At 44.3% G+C, this 18,850-nt stretch overlaps 2 protein-coding genes and 1 long non-coding RNA gene across 20 annotated transcripts in view; 1 reads left to right on the forward strand and 2 right to left on the reverse strand.

The window, feature by feature from the left end:
• Window positions 1–1,646: 1,646 nt before the first annotated feature.
• Hmgs (hydroxymethylglutaryl-CoA synthase) lies at window positions 1,647–5,417 on the reverse strand. Of its 2 annotated transcripts, none has more exons than XM_025303111.1 (2): window positions 5,267–5,417; window positions 1,647–4,381 (listed from the first exon to the last, which is right to left on the reverse strand). In XM_025303111.1, exon 2 carries the CDS (start codon window positions 4,179–4,181, stop codon window positions 2,811–2,813), a length of 1,371 nt encoding a protein of 456 aa, XP_025158896.1. In that variant the 5' UTR covers window positions 4,182–4,381; window positions 5,267–5,417; the 3' UTR covers window positions 1,647–2,810. The 2 variants fall into 2 exon arrangements, with proteins under 2 accessions (XP_025158896.1, XP_011152580.1); XM_011154278.3 differs by having other exon boundaries at window positions 4,831–5,380.
• On the forward strand, window positions 5,025–12,447 carry LOC109504601 (uncharacterized). 2 transcript variants are annotated; one of them, XR_003113594.1, is made up of 2 exons: window positions 5,025–5,113; window positions 12,032–12,447. It is a non-coding gene; the product is annotated as an uncharacterized LOC109504601 (long non-coding RNA). The 2 variants fall into 2 exon arrangements; XR_002163108.2 differs by lacking the exon at window positions 5,025–5,113 and adding an exon at window positions 5,716–5,881.
• The window catches only part of pnut (septin 7-like protein pnut), a 46,611-nt gene continuing 35,436 nt past the window's right edge, over window positions 7,676–18,850 (reverse strand). For 14 of the 16 annotated variants that reach the window (XM_025303107.1, XM_025303110.1, XM_025303099.1 and 11 more), the window contains one exon: window positions 7,676–7,925. In XM_025303107.1, coding sequence (XP_025158892.1) covers window positions 7,691–7,925 — 235 coding nt within the window. In that variant the 3' untranslated portion in view covers window positions 7,676–7,690. Of the gene's footprint in view, window positions 7,926–12,439; window positions 16,652–18,850 lie in introns of those variants that run through there. The other 2 variants (XM_025303103.1, XM_011154290.3) reach the window with 1 other exon arrangement.

Consider the following 18,850-nt stretch of genomic DNA (forward strand, 5'->3'; position numbering starts at 1 on the left):
CAAATTGCTGCATCTTAAAGCGCGACGAGAATGCGCATTCCGCGTGAACAAACGTGATTGTTATTTATGAACAAATGATATAACGAATCTCTTTATTATCGCTAATACAAATAATTGTACTATATTTTTCTAATAATTTACATTGCACGAAAATGTATTATCCTCGGGAGGTTTGTTGTTGATTCGCGTTCCCTCGTACAGAGTACTCTACGGTACGCAATGCAGTGCTTGATAAATCTTGTGCGAACTTAGCGTAGATTGCGTAAATTGCCTAACTGCATTGCGTAATTCGTAAATCTCAGATCTTGGTGGATTACTGAAGTGAAAAATATATTTTAGATACTGGAAGTAGAATACGTACACTCTCCGACCTCTTTCACCACGTTGTTGGTTACGTCAATTATATGTACATATTTCGAGTTGGTATGTACATGCGAAAAAGAAGTCCGATCTAAATTTACGGATATAAATTTACGGTATCTTGGTACACCGCGATTATACGTCGAAATGATACACGAGATTCGCAATAGTGCAATAGAAATTGTCACTGTACATTGTAATACAAAATATTTATTACGTATTTATATCATATAAATAAATAAATAAATATATTTATATATATATATTTATTCATTTATTTATATATGTGTGTAGATAATTGAAAAATATATATTTTTTCTGAGATACATCTCGTGTGCATTGCGATAGTTTGTTAATGTATGTTATTTAATATATTGCGCCTGGTACGTATATAATATAAAAACCACTTATGTATCGTACCCTGTGTACATGTTGATATTCTAAATTGTAATAAATAATTCATTTTTTACTCGTTACAAATCCTCCGGAGATCACTCGTACAATTAACGTCTAATTGGCTTCCGCCAATCAATACAAACGATCGATCGACTCGCAATATATAGATCAACCTTTGTGCTATTCAATGAAAAAGAACGATTCTCCATCGATCTGAAATAATACGATCACGGCAAATGTCAAGAAGGCATTTATCACAGTGAGCTGATACTAATACCATGTCATTGATTTCTACGTGTGAACAGAATCAACTTGTATTCGTTATTGTTGTTATTCCTAGCGCAAAACATCTCGAGTTTACCCTCCATATGCTCAGAACGTCCTAGAATACCTGCTGCGGAGTTTTTGAACATGTTCGTGGCACGACTCTAAGACGTCTTGTGTTACCTGACTTGTGGTTTATTTGTACGGATTTATTTATATACGGCTCAATTGCTTGATTGCACGATAAATTTGTTTACCCGATTAATAAATAAATATATATATATATATATTGCAATTGTCCGTTGTGTAAAATACTAATCAATAACTTCAATCGTAGCGTTTTATCGCATACTGGAAGACAACGTAGAAAAGAAGATAAAAAAAGAAGATGCATATTTCGCAACGCAAATTCGTCGCGACAAATATCCGACGGAGAACGACCGCCGTCCGTCGTACATATCAAAGATTAAATCCGAAATGTTACACCACGAATCGTCCGAGAAGTAGGATACGCATTCCGAATCCTGCTTGAAGTCGTTCGTATGTTAATCCGCGTCTAGTTTCTCTTCGAACCTCGAATGAGACGCAGGTGACAGGAATAGGGTGAACATATAAAGAACGTCAGCTCCCAAACCAATTTCTCTAATTATTTCCCCTCCTCTCCTCCACCCAATTTCTTTTTTGTATATGACAATAGTCTGTATACTTAAGGCACTGTTTTTACACTGTCTTCACGTTAAGGCTTCTGGTCCTTCGCTATGAACTCTGTCAAAAGATGTGACGGGCGACAAGAGAGAGATCGTGTGCATTTTGCCCTCGTATCGTCGATGTCCAGACACAGAAGCTGGGCGCTTTCATATCTGATGTTCCAATTCGATAGCATTGCGATAAGAAGACGTCATTGGGAACCTCGGAGAATGTGCTCTCTTTTCTCTGAACGTAATACGTGATAAATTAGACTTGTTCACGACGCGCAAACGTCGTTGTTACAATAACATTGTGTATACAACAAGCACGTGTCAACAAGCTACAACAATTAATCAGACAAGCTTCGGTGGATTACAGATATATTGAAAAGTCTCTGCAATTGACGTTGTAAGGAACGGTATATGTGTATGTGCACGTAATTTTGCGTTAAGAGTTACATACGATACGATAAATCGAAGCGAAGAGACTAACGGTGTGCGCTACAACCAGATTCTCCTCTATTCTCTGCTCTTTTCAAAAATACTCGCCATTAAAATCACGCATGAGACGGAATGAGCGTCTACGTGAACCGTCTTCTCACCAAACCCGATACTCTTGCGGTGACGACAACGCGAATGACTTAATTAATTAATCGTACTTCCTGAGAAATTTACATAATTCATATTTACCGCTGCCGATGCAGTCGCATCGAAAAGTCCGATGTTGGAAAGTAATCAAGTTCGGTCCGACTTCGCGAAGAGAACGGGACAATTTTAATATACAATTAATTATCGGAAAGAGGTCAGGACAGATAAATAAAAATCGGCCGTTGACTCCGTATCGAGCATCTCGACACGTCAACTTTCTTCCTCGCTCTCAACATCATATATCGCATCGCATCGCGTAAGGACGAGACAAATTGCAACGTCGAGCTACAGCTCGCTCTCGCTCTCTCTCTCTCTCTCTCTCTCTGTTCCCCTCTCTTTCCACGAACCTCTTTCATGTCCTACATAGCTTCGTGCGCGAAAAAGGAAGAAAGGGCAAACCGGGAAGCGAGCCGCAAATAATTTAATAAACTTGGTTGCCTACTAATATAGCTGATCTCATATTCTCGCGTAAGTCCTTCTGTACTTCTCGTCCACCTGCGTGAGGTAATATGTGCCCGGGAACATGTTGTCGGTGCTGCTCACGGGCACGAATGGCACGACGTGGTAATTCTGCTCCCTCAGCGCCAAGGTCTTGGTGTAGTCGGCCGGTGAGACGCGCTGCCGCGCCTGCAGCTGCGACTTGATGTAGGAGAGAGCGGCGATCATCCTCGCTAGGCTCGAGTCCTTTTGCGTGTCCTTGGTCACGGTCAACGAGTACATGCTGGAGCACATGCCAGAACCGTACGAGAATATGGCTATCTTGTTGCCGGCGAGCTCGTCAATCGGCTTGGATATCAGCGACGACACCAGGCCGCAGTACACCGACGGTGTGTACATGTTGCCCACCTGGTTGGCGATCAGCAGGCTCGGCTGAGTCTTGCGCTCAAAGTCGCGCTTGCTCAGGCCCATGAACGCCTTCTCGATGTCCCGGTCGAAGTACGTGTCCTCGAGCTTGCTGGCGTGGAACGTCTGGACGTCTCCGTAGCCGTCGGGCAACCGTTCCCTGGGCGTGTTGAGGAAGTCTATAAAGGCCAGCCTGGCGAAGGACTTCTGCACGAGCTTGCAGTACGGCGAGTGGAAGAGGACCGCGTCGAAGTCGGCGAGACTCGCGGTCTCGCTTGACTCGGGGTCTCGCTTGGCGACCTTCTCGCGGTACTTTTGGTAGCAACTGTCCAAGGCGCTGAGGTAGCACTGGATCGACAGCTTGCCGTCCACCATCGGGTACTCGGAGCGCAGGTTCGGCTTGTAGAAGTCGTAGGAGTGTCGCATGCAAGACGCCCGTAGGCCCCGGTCGAACACCAACGGCGCGTCCGGACCTACCAGGATCGCGATCGCCCCGGCACCGCCGGTCGCCCTCGCGCTGCCCTCGTCGTAGATCGCGCTGTCGGCCGCGACCACCAAGGCCCACCTGCCGTCCCACGCGCTGCTCTCCACCCAGGCGACGGCGTTGAAGAGCGCGTTGGTGCCGCCGTAGCACGCGTTGGTCGTGTCCGCGCCCTCGATGTCGGTGCAGCCGTGCGGCTCGAACAGCTGCATCAGCACGGACTTGACGGACTTGCTCTTGTCGATGATCGTCTCGGTGCCGACCTCCAGGCGGCCGATCTGCTGCGGCCGTACGTTGTAGCGTTCCATCAACCGGTGCGTCACCGTCAGGCACAGCGAGTTGATGTCCTCGCGGTCGTTGCAGAAGCCCATCCGCGCCTGGCCGAGGCCGATCGTGTACTTGCCGGCCGACACGCCGTAGTAGGCCTCCAGTTCACTCTGTTCCACGTACTGCGCGGGGAAGTACACCTCCAGCGCCAGGATGCCGACGTCCTTTGGCCACATCTCGCTCGACTCGTCGGTTGCTGCTGGTCGGATAGTACGTTCCGTTATTGGAAGAAGACTCTGCTTTTCTCTCTCTCCCTCCCTCTCTCTTTCTCTCTCTCTCTCTCTCTCTCTCTCTCTCTCTCTCGGTAAGCTGATTTACGCGATCACACTCCGCTGCTGCTGCTGCTGCCGCCGCTGCGACGACGACAATGACAAACCTGCCGGTTAATTCCAATTTAATAAATCGCGTCGCACGCTCGTGATGTGCGCGGCTACGCGTGTGGGTGGTGCTCGAGTCGGGGTTAATCCTAAGCGCTCGAACTTGCGCGGTAATACAGAAGTCTCCGCGTATCCGCGCGAGTCCGTGGCGAGTGATACGAGCCCTTTCTCGTTCACACTTGCATACTTGTGACGAAATTTAACCGATGAATTACGCGCAACAACGAGACACTACCAAGATGGGACAAGATGATCGAGTAAACCGCGATTGTCGAAATCGAGATTGAACCGGCGAATATAAAGGAGGCTCTACAATGCACAAACGAGTCGCGGGGCTGATCATGGGGCCCGGAGTTGAATTACCGGGATAGATAAGAGCGCGAGGATAAAATCCCCAAGTACGACCGTCGAATCGATGTCGTCGTGCGAAGGTGCCTTCGCTGCTTACACGTTTTTCCTGCGTGCCACGGGCCTAATTGGAAGCCGGAAAAGAGTGCGCACTGCGTGCGCGAAATTACGTCCAGGGCGCGTAGCCGTCGGCTACGACGTCGCGCTCGCAGCTCGTCGCAGCTCCGCAGTCCGGGGATTCTCGCCGGACGATACGCACCTCCCGAAGCAAGTCAACTCACTCCGTAGCGGCGATCTCGCCTCCTCGTCTCCTCGTCGCTGTGGTATGCCGCGGATGCTCGCGCGTGCGCGCGCGTCCGCGCTCTCGTCCGCGTCGAATTCAGGTTAGAAGTGAAACTCGTGGCCGCGTGCGTGCGCATGCGCGTGCGCGCAGCACAAGTGAAAATCCCGGTCGTCGACGCCGTGCGACTTTCGATCGCGTGCCCGCGGAGAAGCTCGCCTCTCTTCTTTCTTTCTCCTCCACCTCCTCAGCTTACCACCGCTCCGCTGTTCCGTTAGGTCGCGCACATCAAGCGCTCCTCAGCGCGATGCCGCGCGCGAGACGACGTCGTGACTCCTCCGGCCCGCCACGATCCGCGGACGTCGACTAGCTGCGGCGAACGGCGAACGGCGAACGGCGTCGCGCTGCAGTCGGCAGCGCGTTGTAATAAACGCGCCGCCGGCCGGCCGGCGCGAGCGGTGGGGATCGGCGAGACTGGAGAGGACGAGCTGCGGAGGGGGACGGAAGAGGGCAAAGTCAAGGAGAGGCAAAGTTCGCGCGTATCAGATAAATCGGAGCAAACGGGACGCGTGAAGGGATATACAAAAGCAGAAGATGTCGCGCCTTTTGCAGCGAGTACGGCAAGGGGTGACAATGATAGCGTCGCGGTAGCGCCGCAACGAGTCCTGCGCGAAGAATGTTGTCTCTGTGTCGTCCGTTCGTCGAGCTAATCGACGGATTCGACGAACTCGGTAGAGTTCGAAAATAACCGAAAAACTGACAGTCGTCTCGTTGTTCACCTCGGCGAGGCAAACAGAGGCGAACAGAGATCGCCTGTTTCGGCGGGCTTTGGAATCCCGATTAGATCAATTAGAGTTTGGTGAAAGTGACGGTAAGTATCACGGACTTTCAGCTACGCTCACCGCGCGTTTCCGGGACTGTGAGACTCGGAGGAGGATATCGCTTTCGATCGCGTGGTGGTCGTGGTGGTTCGATCGCTTATATACTTTCAAATACTGGACTTTGCGCATCATGTTTGTTCGCGTGGCGACGTACAACGGACGTAGATAAAAAATTCATGCGACCTTTCATTGCACCTGTCGATAAGGAGGACATGAATAGACGACGACCGACGTGCGGCGACAGAAACGTGCTGTGGGATTGTTCGCTCGTCTTTTGAATAGTCAAACGGACCGTTAGGGGCCAGAACAGCGGGGCATTGGGTCACGACGTGTGTATAATACATTTTGCTCCGAAAGTACGCGGCGAGTATAACGTCAGAAAGATCCACCGAGAGACGAGAGAAGACCCGGTGGCTGGAAGTAATGGCCGGAATATGTTTGCTTCCGACTTTGTATATCGCGTGTCTTTGCTGGAAAACAGCCCCGAGCGAGCGAGTCGCCGCTACACGTGATTTCTCTCTTCTCGCGTTTTACCGCCTCGAGCGAGTCCGCTTGTAGCTATAATGTTGCAAAATTTTTGTCAACCGAGTCAACCAGTCCGCTTCTTTCCCCTGCGCTCATTTTCCAGCTTGACTCAACCGCATCTTTCACGCGGTAGTAGCACGTGGACTTTTCCCCATCGTGACGCGTTACGCAAGCCTCTTGCGATAAATAGCGCTGACTAATATTATTACCATATGTATATGCAGAGTACTAAATTTCAAACGTAACAGATAAAAAACTACGAAAGATATTAAAAGAAGCTAAGACACGTGTTCCATGATTTCGAAGGGGAAAGAGAATGGCATTATCAGTTTTTTATTTGGAGGGCATTATTTCAAGGTCAGTTGAAGGTCAACTTAATTTTTTAACTGGAAAGCCCAATTTTTTATTATATCTTCTTTTTCTACCAATTAATTTTAACAACTTTTGTTTGGAACATTTTTTTATTTGCCTAATATCTTTTGAAATATTTAAGGGAAACTTGGTAACTTTTTCAATATTTAACTTACGCTATCTCACTTATCTCGCTAACTATTCGTCGAAAGAAGAAATAGTATTAGACTTTTTTACTTTATTTACTATCAAGAGTATTATTACTGTAATAGTGCCCTAACTTTTGTTAATTTAATAATTTTGAAATTTTCAAAGGTCGATAAGTTAACGAAAATTAGGGCACTATTGTAGTAATATATTCTAGACGATAAATAAAGTAGAAAAGTCTAATACTGTTTTTTCTTTCGACGAATAGTTAGCGAGATATCGTAAGTTAAATGTTGAAAAAGTTACCAAGTTTTCCTTAAATATTTCAAGAAATATTAGGCAAATAAAAAAATGTTTCAGACAAAAGTTGTTAAAATTAATTGGTAGAAAAAGAAGATATAATAAAAAATTGGGCTTTCCAGTTAAAAAATTAAGTTGACCTTCAACTGACCTTGAAATAATGCCCTCCAAATAAAAAACTGATAATGCCATTCTCTTTCCCCTTCGAAATCATGGAATACGTGTTTTTAGCTTCTTTTAATATCTTTCATAGTTTTCGAGATTTTTTAGCCGTTACGTTTGAAATTTGGCATTCTGTATATAGGATGATTCAGAACAGAACCTTTTAAAAATAAAACTGCAAAATTCTGACAAGATTTTAAGATACTTTTTTCCCTTGCTCTGTCTCCGAAGCTTATTTTTTGTTATTGGCATAAATATTGGCAAAAATTACCTTATACGGGTCCGTTATACGGATGTCGCAGGTGATAGCGCAGTTATACCGATAAGCCTTTCAGTGGACATGGCGCGTTGTTGACACAACGGTGAGAGAACGGAAGGAAATGTTTTTTTTTCCCGTTCTTCCTCTGTATTCTTATGTAGCCTCCTAAACACTTTTGCTGCGTGTATGTACTAGCGTTATCTGTCAAACTATCTGTGGCTGCTTCTTGTAGTGAAATAAGCACGTGTTGTGTTGTGTTGTGTTGTGTTGCTGATGGCGATTGATAATTCCTGGAAGAAACACGTGATTATTTTCTCGAGACTTGGCAATCGCTGAACAAACATTTATCGATCGATCGTGATTAACCGTAATCAACCAACAAATATATTTATTAATGTTTTTCTTCTCTTTTTATTCCAAGTTGGTAAGTGAGTGAAAAAAAGGAACCAGAAGAAAGAGACCAGAAGAAGCTGAACTTGCTTTCATTTGTGTGCAAATTTTCAACATTATTGCCAGTTGTCAAAATCTTTTCTATTATAACACACAATCTTTACATTGGCTTTTACAGTGAATATTGAAACGTAGCTGGTGAAGCGAACAGTTGATTGCAGCAAACAACCCGTATTAGCGCCCGCGTTTCACGACGAGTCGCGCGCCATCCTTGTCTACCTTTTGTATCCGCCGACTCGTAATAAAGTAACCATTTTTGCCGATAACTTAACACATTGCACGCGGGAGTTTGGTCATTCAGTAAAATCGCATTAAATCGATAACTACTTCGTTTTTCTCAACGAAACTTTTTTTATTTTACACTTAAATATACGCTGTACGATTATTTAAAAAAAAAACATTTTTTTTTTTAATAAGTAAATATAGAATAGCGAACTAAAAATGAAAGGAAAATAGACAATTTTTAATTTTACTATTTATTCAAAAATACTTTTTCATAACTCGACAAACTAAACTTCTAGAAAGAAACAATGGAAATCGTTGCCTAGCAACACAAACACCATACAATGCCCATCGTATTTATACGATACCCGCGCTCTCCAGCACAAATCTTATACTAACACAAATCTACGTACTTTTACGTGACCCACGTAAAAAAAGTACGTTTCCCGCATGCAATGTGTTAAAAAATAAGCTTCAGACAGAGTTTTGCAAGAGGAAAAAGTATCTTAGAATTTTGTCAGGATTTTGTAGTTTTATCTTTAAAAGGTTGTTCTGAATCGTCCCGTATATTAATTTACGTTGTAATTTCTTTGATGTCCGTTTGCGAGATTTCATCCGGTGAAACGCAACGACAACCGTTTGCAAACGCGATGAATTTGTTCGGCGAGAAGATGATAAATGTCAAACTTTTGGAGGATAAGATACCGTGCGAACGAAACATTTCGCATCGTCGACTTTAATTCCCGTTAACACTCGCTAGAGTCGCATTATTTATGTTAAAAGAAGGCTTGACCGATCGCATCAATTTAATTCGCACATCGTCCCTTGACGTCACTTTTGTACATGACCTCATGGTCGATATCGATTATTGTCGCGTCATCATGACGAATATTTCGGCCGGAGAAGATGCGAAATAATTAATTCGACACAAACTCGCTCGATTAGACTCTTAAAGCGGCTGATTCTTACCGAATTATGTGTCCTATTTTTGTTGCTCGAATCATCATCACCGATGCGGCGAATAATTGTGTCGTTATCGGCGAACAGAACAGCGAGAGATTACCGACGAAAAGAATGCAATAAATTCTGTGGCTCTGACGAAGTCGAGCGTTCTATATAATTTCAGCGATAACTCGGCGAAGTGTTGTCAAGGACGCCGATGTTCGCAAAAACGAAAAAAAAAAAAAAAAAAAAAAGAGGGAAAGGAAATATAATAACGCTTGCGTGTGGACTTTCTACAGACGCTAAAAGCGAGGAAGTGAAGGGAAACAGCGTAGAATTTTTGTCACAATTAACACCAATAACGCACACATGTCGACGAGGGAGAATAGCACTCGTTGGAGGTCGTTTTCTTCTACTATCTTTAAACAACGATTAATGCGGCCGTTGTATTTGCGTATTACTTGATGATATGCAATCAGGAGATCCCCGCAATGAGCGCACGATGAAAGAATGCGAATTATAATGTAATGTCGTTAAAGATAAATCGACGACCGTGGCTTGCATTCGCGCGAAACAAAAATGTGGTGCGTTTGCAGCTAAACAATTATTAGCCAAGAATTCGGAGCGATGAGATCAGCCAACGCGCACCCTTCTTGGATCGCGTCGGATCGATATTTGCGATATTTTGATCGAGGAAGCGAAACCGGTTGCCTCTCGCGGGAAATCGACGAAAAGTTTTTGCGCATTTGGCCGAGCGCTATTGAGAATTGGGTTTCGCGTAAATTGCACGTTCGAGGCGCTTACGAATGTCCGTTAATATTTATCACTTTTGCGCTTAAGATACGCGTTGAGTAGACGGCTAAACACAAGCGACAAAAACGAGTACGTAAACTTCGACGACGGTATCGTTCTGCGTTACGAAATGTCTTTTCACTCACCGCCGTTATTATCCGTAATTAAAACGCATTAAGGTTTCCTCGCCATAACTATTTGGAATGAAACGTTAGAAGCGGAAATTCGTTCGCTCAAAATCCCTTGCGTACGAAATAAAAAGAGATATATCCATAAAACGACACTTGCAGTCGGTCGATCAAATTTCCAAGGTGCTCGAAAAAATTTCTCTCTTGCCGAATAAATCAAAATAGGCAAAAAGAGCAGCGTAACAATATTACGTGGGCATAGATTGACTGAGAAGGAAGGCCGTGTGTTTAACGTTAACTTCGTGGTTGGTTATCGATCGTTAGAATAGAAGAAATAGTTAATTTTTTAAATTCTTCGTCGGTCACTTTATCGTTTAAAAATATATACGATTTAAAAAGATGTATATAAAGTATTAGGAAAACATTTTTTTACTTCCACATAACTACTACTTTGCAGCGTGGACGTACGTTTTTATTTCTGACGTCTACTACCAAGGACTCTTGGCGGCAAAAGAGATCAAGAACTACGTCGTTGAAGTTTGGAGCGTTCTTGGAGCGAAAATTGAAACTAACTTTTATTTAACAAAAAACCACTTAATATAAATGTAAATACATATAAAAGATAAATTTGTTGTTAAATATGACATGACATTATGAGAAAGTTGTATTGCCAGAGAGTGAGAAAGCATTGTCAGTTTTTGGCACAGAGCGCTGTGAGTGCCGGAAATAATTATAATCTGTATGAATGATTATATGTGCGTAATTTTCGGGAATTACAACTTTCTTATAATGTCATGTCATATTTAACACAAATTTATCTTTTATATGTATTTACATTTATATTAAGTGGTTTTTTGTTAAATAAAAGCTATTTTCAATTTTCGCTCCAAGAACGCTCCAAACTTCAACGACGTCAAGAACTTTAAGAAACAGGAAGAGCAGAGGCCTGAAATTTTAAAACGCGTGTTTGCTGGAACTTTATCGATGCTGGTCTCGAGGGAGATCAGTGTTGTGCCGAAAAAAAAAATTGATAGAAATGCAACTAAATATAAAATCTAGTCGTTATCGGGAGCATAAATGTTATCTAAAACACGTTAGATCGTTGCAATTTATATATACTTGTATCGTTTAGTCTCTAATTTATTCGAGTTAATATTCAAAACTATTGGGTTGGCAACCAAGTGATTGCGAATTTTAAATAAGAATGAAAATTCAAAATTTTAAATTTACTTTTTAAAATTTTTTTCAATGCATGTATGCGATACATTGACCTTCTCTGCAATATCACGTGTTGTGCTATGACGATCTGAATCGATAATGGCCTTGATATGGGTCTCATCGACTTCAACTGGAACGGCCAGATCGTTGAGCATTTTTCAATGAAAAATCACCAGAACGAAATCTGGCAAACCAATTTTGACACTGCCTTTCGTTCAAGGCTTCATTCCCATATACGGCACATAACTTCTTGTGTGCTTACGATGCGTTCTTGCCTTTTCGGAAATAATACAATAAAATATGTCTGAAGTGCACTTGCTTGCTCTTCCATTTTTAAATTGGGATAAAAACAAAACTAAAGAACTAATCGATATAATTTTTGTACTAAATGAAAGATAGAAGTCCAAACAATAAGAAAAAAATATAGGTTAGGTACTTTGAACACGTTAACGAAACAAGAAAGTGTAAAATCCATTCTGTCGACAAAATCCGCAATCACTTGGTTGCCAACCCAATATTTACGAACGCGTTATCGCCGTGCGCCAAACAGAACGCAGTAGCTTTCGTCATTGTCATTGTTCGTTGCGTAAGAGCCAAAAAAATAGAAACCGTACTGAACTTTGCCCTCGTGAATTCTATTTCAGATGACAGATTGCTTGATGCGCGCACGAGAAAACGCTCGACGGTGCGATATGATAATGGTGTGACGAACAATCTCGTTGATGATCACAAAAAGTCCTGCGTGCGTTGCCCACCAGACGTGCCTCGTCTATAGTCTTCGCATCTGATTGTCTGACAGGACGAAGGTGACACACAGGTGAAGAAGGACACAACGTTCTTGCGAGGCGATCGATTTTGGAGTTTTCGCACTTGGGATCGCGGCGGGAAGGCTCTCGCGAAGGAGCGAAACGGATCAGAGGAGAGCACGACAAACCCCCGTCTCTTATAGTTTTATATATAATTTACTGGATATACATATACTCTAAAGTGTGTGTACGTGTATGTGTGTGGGTGGGTGGATGAATGAATGTATGCGTATGTATGTGTGTTCGTCGCGATACAATAGTGAGTCGTTATTACAACTGGTCTACAATTAGCGACGGCAGCTTTGTTTTCATCTGGCACGGCAAAATATAATTTGTTTCGTCTATCTAGCCCTCTTTTCTCTCTTTCTCTTTCCGGCCAACCTTCCCCGTACATTCTTTCCCAAACCTCCGTCTTACCCCCGAGCGGACGTAATCGCGCGAGTCGATTGTCGCGCGCCCGTGAGTCACTTCACAATGATCCTATGAGTAACCATTTAAACACAAGCATCGCCCACAGAAATACACATAGTTTTTTATCGTGTTACACTTCCCGGCTCATTTTCTGGCCTTCGGTTCAGCCTTATAAATAAAGTCTACTCTCCGCGTCCGGCTCGACATCGGCCGCTCTTCTTCTTCTTCTTCTTCTTCTTTTTCTTCTTCTTCTTTTCCTTCTTACTCCTCCTTTTGCATCGCGGAAAAGCGATCGTCGCGCCGACAGTTAAGTACAATCGACAGTCCGTTTTCCCGCGCGGAAAGCCTAATCTAATAACACGGATTTTACACGTTTTCACCTCGTTTGATTCGCGGTTCTCCAGAGGCCAGAGCGGCCTCGAGAAGAGACTCTTTCTCTCTCTCTCTCTCCCTATGGATCGTGCTTCCCCAGGACTTGGTCGAGCACACGAGCACATTCACACATCCTCACGCACGCCCGTCTCCCCCGGAGAGAACTGTCGAGAGAACAGAGCGATCTCCGTTCAGGCCTCTTGAAAATGTGCGGCCGCTCGCTCTCTCGTCTTACCTTCGACTATCCGACACAATATACGCTAAGAGTGCAAACGGGAGGAGATTAAAGTAGCCACGCGTTGGCGAAACGGCATACGCTCGAGCCGGCGAGCCTATTTAGAAAAATGCGTACAAAATAGGAATGTGGCGCACACGCGCGCACGCGTGTTCCTCAGCCCCGTGATGTGTGAAGGGAACGGGGGAAGCGTAAGGTGTTTACGTACGTAGTAAAATAGAGTATGTAATATCGAATATATCTATGTGCGAATTTGTGTGAGAATGTCGAACGAAATTCATGGATGATCGTCTAACGATAGATTTTTACTGGCCTCTGCAACGCGCGCGCGCTTCGCCGATCCGTTCTTTTCGGCCGCTCTCTTCCTCTTTCTCTCCTCACTATGTGGTGCTTCTCTCTTTCTTCAGTACCAACGTACAAAAAGAAACGCGCTCGTTCGGCTCGTCGCTTCGTCGAGAGGAGAGAGCTAGAGGAGCGCTAGCTAGAGGAAAAGTGCGGCCAAAGGGGGCAGATCGTGAGATCGAATGATAAACTACGCGCCATAGCAAAAAGCAAGCGCGCGAATTCGCACATCCGCACATACCCGAAGAATACGAAATCGACCGACAACAACAAGCGACTGCTCTCTCAGGCTCTACAATTGTCCATCGGTAGGTGTCGAATGGGAGCTCTCTTCAACGTGGTGTTTCCCCTGAACCCTTCAAGCGCGTCCGCGTGATTCTCCCGGAGGGGAAATCCCGCGCGAGATCGTGCTTCAACGTCGCGGTTACCGAAAAGGACCGCTCTCGCTAGCGTTACAAAATGCTCAGCTCCCTCTCGTCTTGGCACAGAAGTAACTTAAGTAGCTTAGTATCTCTATAGACATGTTAACTTGGACGGGTTCCAGACGGCGCGTCCCGATTCGACGGTTCTCGTCACCGAACGAGAATGTCTCGTACTACAAAACGGACAAAAGCCATGATTAATTATGCGGAAGTCATTCTGCTTGCTTCTCCTTCTTCTCTCAGGGATTACATTCGGCGTTACCGCGACGGAGGGAACATCACACACATCGCGTGGGGATAGATAACGCGCGAATGTGCTTTTCTGCCTCTCCCCTCCCTCCCCCTTTTCTCTCGGCCATGTTAAACTGTCTATAAAAAGAAAGAAAAAAAAAAAGAAAGAAAAACAACGAAAGAAAAGGGAAAAGCGCACCGTCTCGAAGCGCGGTGGTCCAAACACACTTAGATTTATTTTTATACAACGATTCGTTCTTATCGTAATCGATAATTGTCGCGCCCCGCGCACGAGCGCGGCAGCTTACATGTACATGTACATGAATTTTAGACTTACGTTTACGCGCTTCTCTCTCTCTCGTATTATATTTATACATAAATAAACATATATATTTATATATATTTATATATGTATACATACCGTATGGCCGCTTACTTTTTGTGTGACATCACGTTCGGCCTCTCTCTCTCTCTCTCTCTCTCTCTCTCTCTCTCTCTCTCTCTCTGCGGCCGCCTCCCCCACGATTATCCTCTCGCCACTCGCGCGAGCTGTGTCGTATTTTTTTTTCGTTCGCCGCTGTCGTATCCGAAATATCACCGGTGGTTGAACGAACGGCAGATGGATGCTCCAGTGCTTCCTTGATAATTGTACAGTCAGTGGGGAAATGGTTGCAACACTTTCCTCTACAACGAGTTTCACAACGCGTCCGTGTCCAGCAGAAGAATTTGTTTTTCAGCAATTGTGTCAGAAGATACATTTTCCTGCTGGGTTATCGGACGCGTTCTGCAGCTTACCGGGATCAAAGTGTTGCAACACTGACCGTACCTTCAGCGAGTGCACGTCAGTTATGTTATGTCGGTCGCGAAAGCAAGGAATTCCGGCTGTTTCTTACAGTTCGATTCGAGACACGATCGATCGAACGAGGGAGCGCGACAGTGACGCAAGTTTCTCTCGCCCGACGAATAATAGTCGCCGAACGTATATAACGCTCTCTGTATTATTCTCTAGCAGACGCGAGTCATTCGATCACCCTGATTCCAAGGTATAATGATATGACGAGTATCTTCAAGCACAGCCGACATCGGCATACGAACACCGCGCCGTGTTCTCGTTTAATTCGTACGACCGTACGAATCGTGCTCGACGGAGGGCGGCTCGAACGTGACGCTCCCGTAACGCGGAAATTACACGATTGTTTTTTTTGCGGGGCTAAACTTGTCCGTCGAAGGAAAAATGTACGAAAGTTACGTTCTCCAAAAGATCACGACGTCTACGTGTTTTGTACAATTGTGTCGCAAGTAAATCGCGGTGGTCGCGGATTGAACGCGGTGGTGAGGCGTCGTGCAAGGGAACGTTTTGCAACGTCGTCAGTTGCAACGATGTCTCCCCCTTGTTCCTCTTCTCGCCTCCCCTTCTGTCCCTTATTTTATCCCTCCCGAGTACTAATAGGAAGCGCGAAAAAGCACAGGCGGCGGAGACACACAACTTCGTTTCAGAGAGAGAGAGAGAGAGAGAGAGAGAGAGAGAGAGAGAGAGAGATGACGAGTATATATATACGCGTCTTCTCTCTCCCTCAGTCCGTACTCTCGAAGATTTCTTTGAGCGAGATTCCACTCGGGAAGTAGACTGGCACTCGGGTCGAGTCACTCGAGAGTAACTTTTCAGCCGAATGAATATTTTTGTTCGAAACCAAACAATTAATCAGAGACGACATTCTGAATTTGTGCGAGGAACGCTCTGCTAAATATACGCTTCTGATCCTCAAAATTCTCCTCAAGAACGAAGTTATATCCAATATTCGTGTGTACGAAGGGCAAGTACAATATCTGGGGCCGAAAACAAGCACAAAATTTGGAAGCAAGCGTGAAAAAGAAAATCTCATTCGTTAAATCAACTTGGAATCTGGTTGTACCCAAAGAGCAAGCTCACAGAGCAAGGATCCTGGATGATGGCCCCTGTCGGCTCAGGAAGAAGTTCGGTCTCGAGTCTACTCGACTGGAAAAAGACAGTCACGTTTACTCGTGTGTCTCAGGATCGCGGTATCTTCGAGGTCATCGAGTGAACGTTCGTTCATCTCGAGTGAGATCCACAGCCCGGGGAAGGACTTGGAGAGTGGCTTTGCAAGAAGCGGGACATGATGAGAAATAACGGAGAAACGAAACGGGACCGGGATCGCGGTCGAGATCGCCGGTCCCTGATGTGTGTGATCGCGCCTATCGAGCCCTACCGAATTCATCGGAATCTACCTATAGCTGTGTATTCGTCATTGGTAATCGTTATCGCCGGGAGTATACGACAACCGCGCGCCGGAACCGCCCCTGTTCCTCTCTGCCTGCCTGTCCGTCTGGCCGCTCCCCTCCCATTTTTCTTTCTCCCCATCTCTAGCTGTGTTCGATTAGAAGAGGCCCTTCTTCTTGTTCTTCTTGTCTTTACCGTCGACAGCCCTGAAAGGAGAATTCCCACATGAAGCAGTTATTTGAATATTGCTGAATACGGCGTGAGACCGATCGTAAAGCGCGCCGTTGCACTTGTCGCCGCCGATAATGCGATGACAATTTTCGCAAGATCATCGGAACATTATCAGATGACACGTTCGCGTTAATCCGAGTGGCGTCGGTCAACGTCCTCTGATAATCGCCGCGTACGCGCGCGTGTGAGTCTCATGAGTCGGGACTCATTACGAGGATTACGCTGATGATTACGCGGAGCCGATCCAGATGAAGAATTTGGAGTTTGTTTCGCGATCAAATATTCTTTCTTGTTGTTGATCAACGATAGCGATTCAATCAATCATCAAAGTAATAATTATACATGAGCGCGTACAGATACGCAGTATATCCATGTGCTCTCTACATTTTTTTAGAGCGAAATTCAAAAGCGTTCGAGAGTAAGTAAAGTTCACTTGAAGCGATAGCGAAGCGATATCGTCACTCGCAAGAGTGAAATTGGAGCTTAGAGAGAGTTTTTTTTCTTTAAATCACACAAGTGAACATTTCCATCAATCAGAGCGAATTTCACCCGAAAAATTTAGAGAAAAAGGGAGCGCGTGTGTGTAAATATATATATATAATTATATATGATATAAAAAATATATAATTATATATTTTTATATATAATTATATATACATCATATAATCTAGATATCTATTGTGTAAAATGTATATGTAATGTTACACATGTGTTACTTACATCGAGACAAGCGATTCGTTATTTTCGTCTGACGTAGTCCTATGTTTTACAAGAGTATCGCGAGAAAAATTTGCGGATTGTCATTCGACGTCGGTGTTTGCACTTCGACGCGTGTGTTATTTTCTCAGAGAGATGCAAGAGACCGACTCGGGAAAGCGTAACACCGACGCTCAACAAAAATGTATAAAGCGACTGGCAGCCGGTTACAATGTAATCCGTTATGCGAAATCATTTGCAATTTTGCCAGTACAAAATCCATTCATGCGAAAAAACCATGCTTCAACACCATCCTTTGGTATCGCCACCAAGGAGCAACAACATGCTGAATCGCAAGTACGTCCCGAGAGTTACGTCAAGTCTTACGTCTTGTTGAGTGTGTTTTCGTCGTTGCCTGCGATTTTGCCTCCGGCGTCCTTCGCCTGATCTCACACACGTATCCGCTTCTCCGAATATTATTACCAAGTAAATGAACACATTTGTAAATTCGAGACTATTTACATAAATATTCGCACTACGTAGATAATATTTGCACTTTTCTTTATGCTGATTGCGGATACATATTGAAAATATTGAAAATATTAACATCATTATCGCCACTTTGATCTCTGGAAAGACCGAAGTTTAAGAAATTCGTGAAAATCTAGACTACAAAAACTAGTTATCAGCAGCAATTGTTTGAATATCATCATCAAGCGTTGAGTTAAAATTTAACTCAACTTGGCGGTTCAACATATGTTTGCAATTATCGCGAAGCATTCTGTTAAATTATCCGTTACGAAAGAAACCTTTCAGTCAAAGTGACGATATGTTACGAAACGATAAACAATTATATGCACGTGAAGCGAACTATGGCGCATAGGAAGACGAGGCAAGACTGTGTTTGCCCATCAGTTTTGCGAGCTCTCGGATTCATTTACTCGTGTATTCGCTCGCGTTCGGATTTTCTTTTTCTTGCGACATAAATATACACACACACACACATACACACACACAACTTTCCCTCGTCGCCTCGCATACGCTGCGAATACAGATAAGCTAAAAATCGCATGAGGACTGAAAACGGTTAGTAAATATTTTAGGTAAGCAATGGTGTTTATTTTGCGAAAAAAAAAAAAAAGAGATCGGAACCTTGAAATTAACAATGTATAATTTTTTGTGAGCAATTATTAGTAGTAGGCGGTTATTATCCTCTACCAAGCTGTCTCTATTCTTTCCGGTTTTCTTCCTTCCTTTTTCTCAAGAATTATGTTCTTTTACTCGAGAATCTTTTGCAAAATTCGGCGAATCTTGCTCGAGACGAAACGTCAGATCATGCTTGCGCGAGAGAATTCATTCGGAAAACAATGACAATCGTTGAACAGTCTTTGAAATGTATCAGGAGAAAAAAAGAAAAAAAAAAAGAAAGAAACACGTGATAGTCGAACGAGCGCGAGATCGACAGCTTGCTCAGAGTT

Source organism: Harpegnathos saltator, unplaced genomic scaffold (assembly GCF_003227715.2).
Source record: "Harpegnathos saltator strain DR-91 unplaced genomic scaffold, Hsal_v8.6 scaffold53, whole genome shotgun sequence".
Taxonomy (NCBI): Eukaryota; Metazoa; Arthropoda; class Insecta; order Hymenoptera; family Formicidae; genus Harpegnathos; species Harpegnathos saltator.

What these genes read in the sequence shown, in the direction of transcription:
- Hmgs (XM_025303111.1), bottom strand. Translation starts at nt 4,181, where the DNA reads ATGTGGCCAAAGGACGTCGGCATCCTGGCGCTGGAGGTGTACTTCCCC.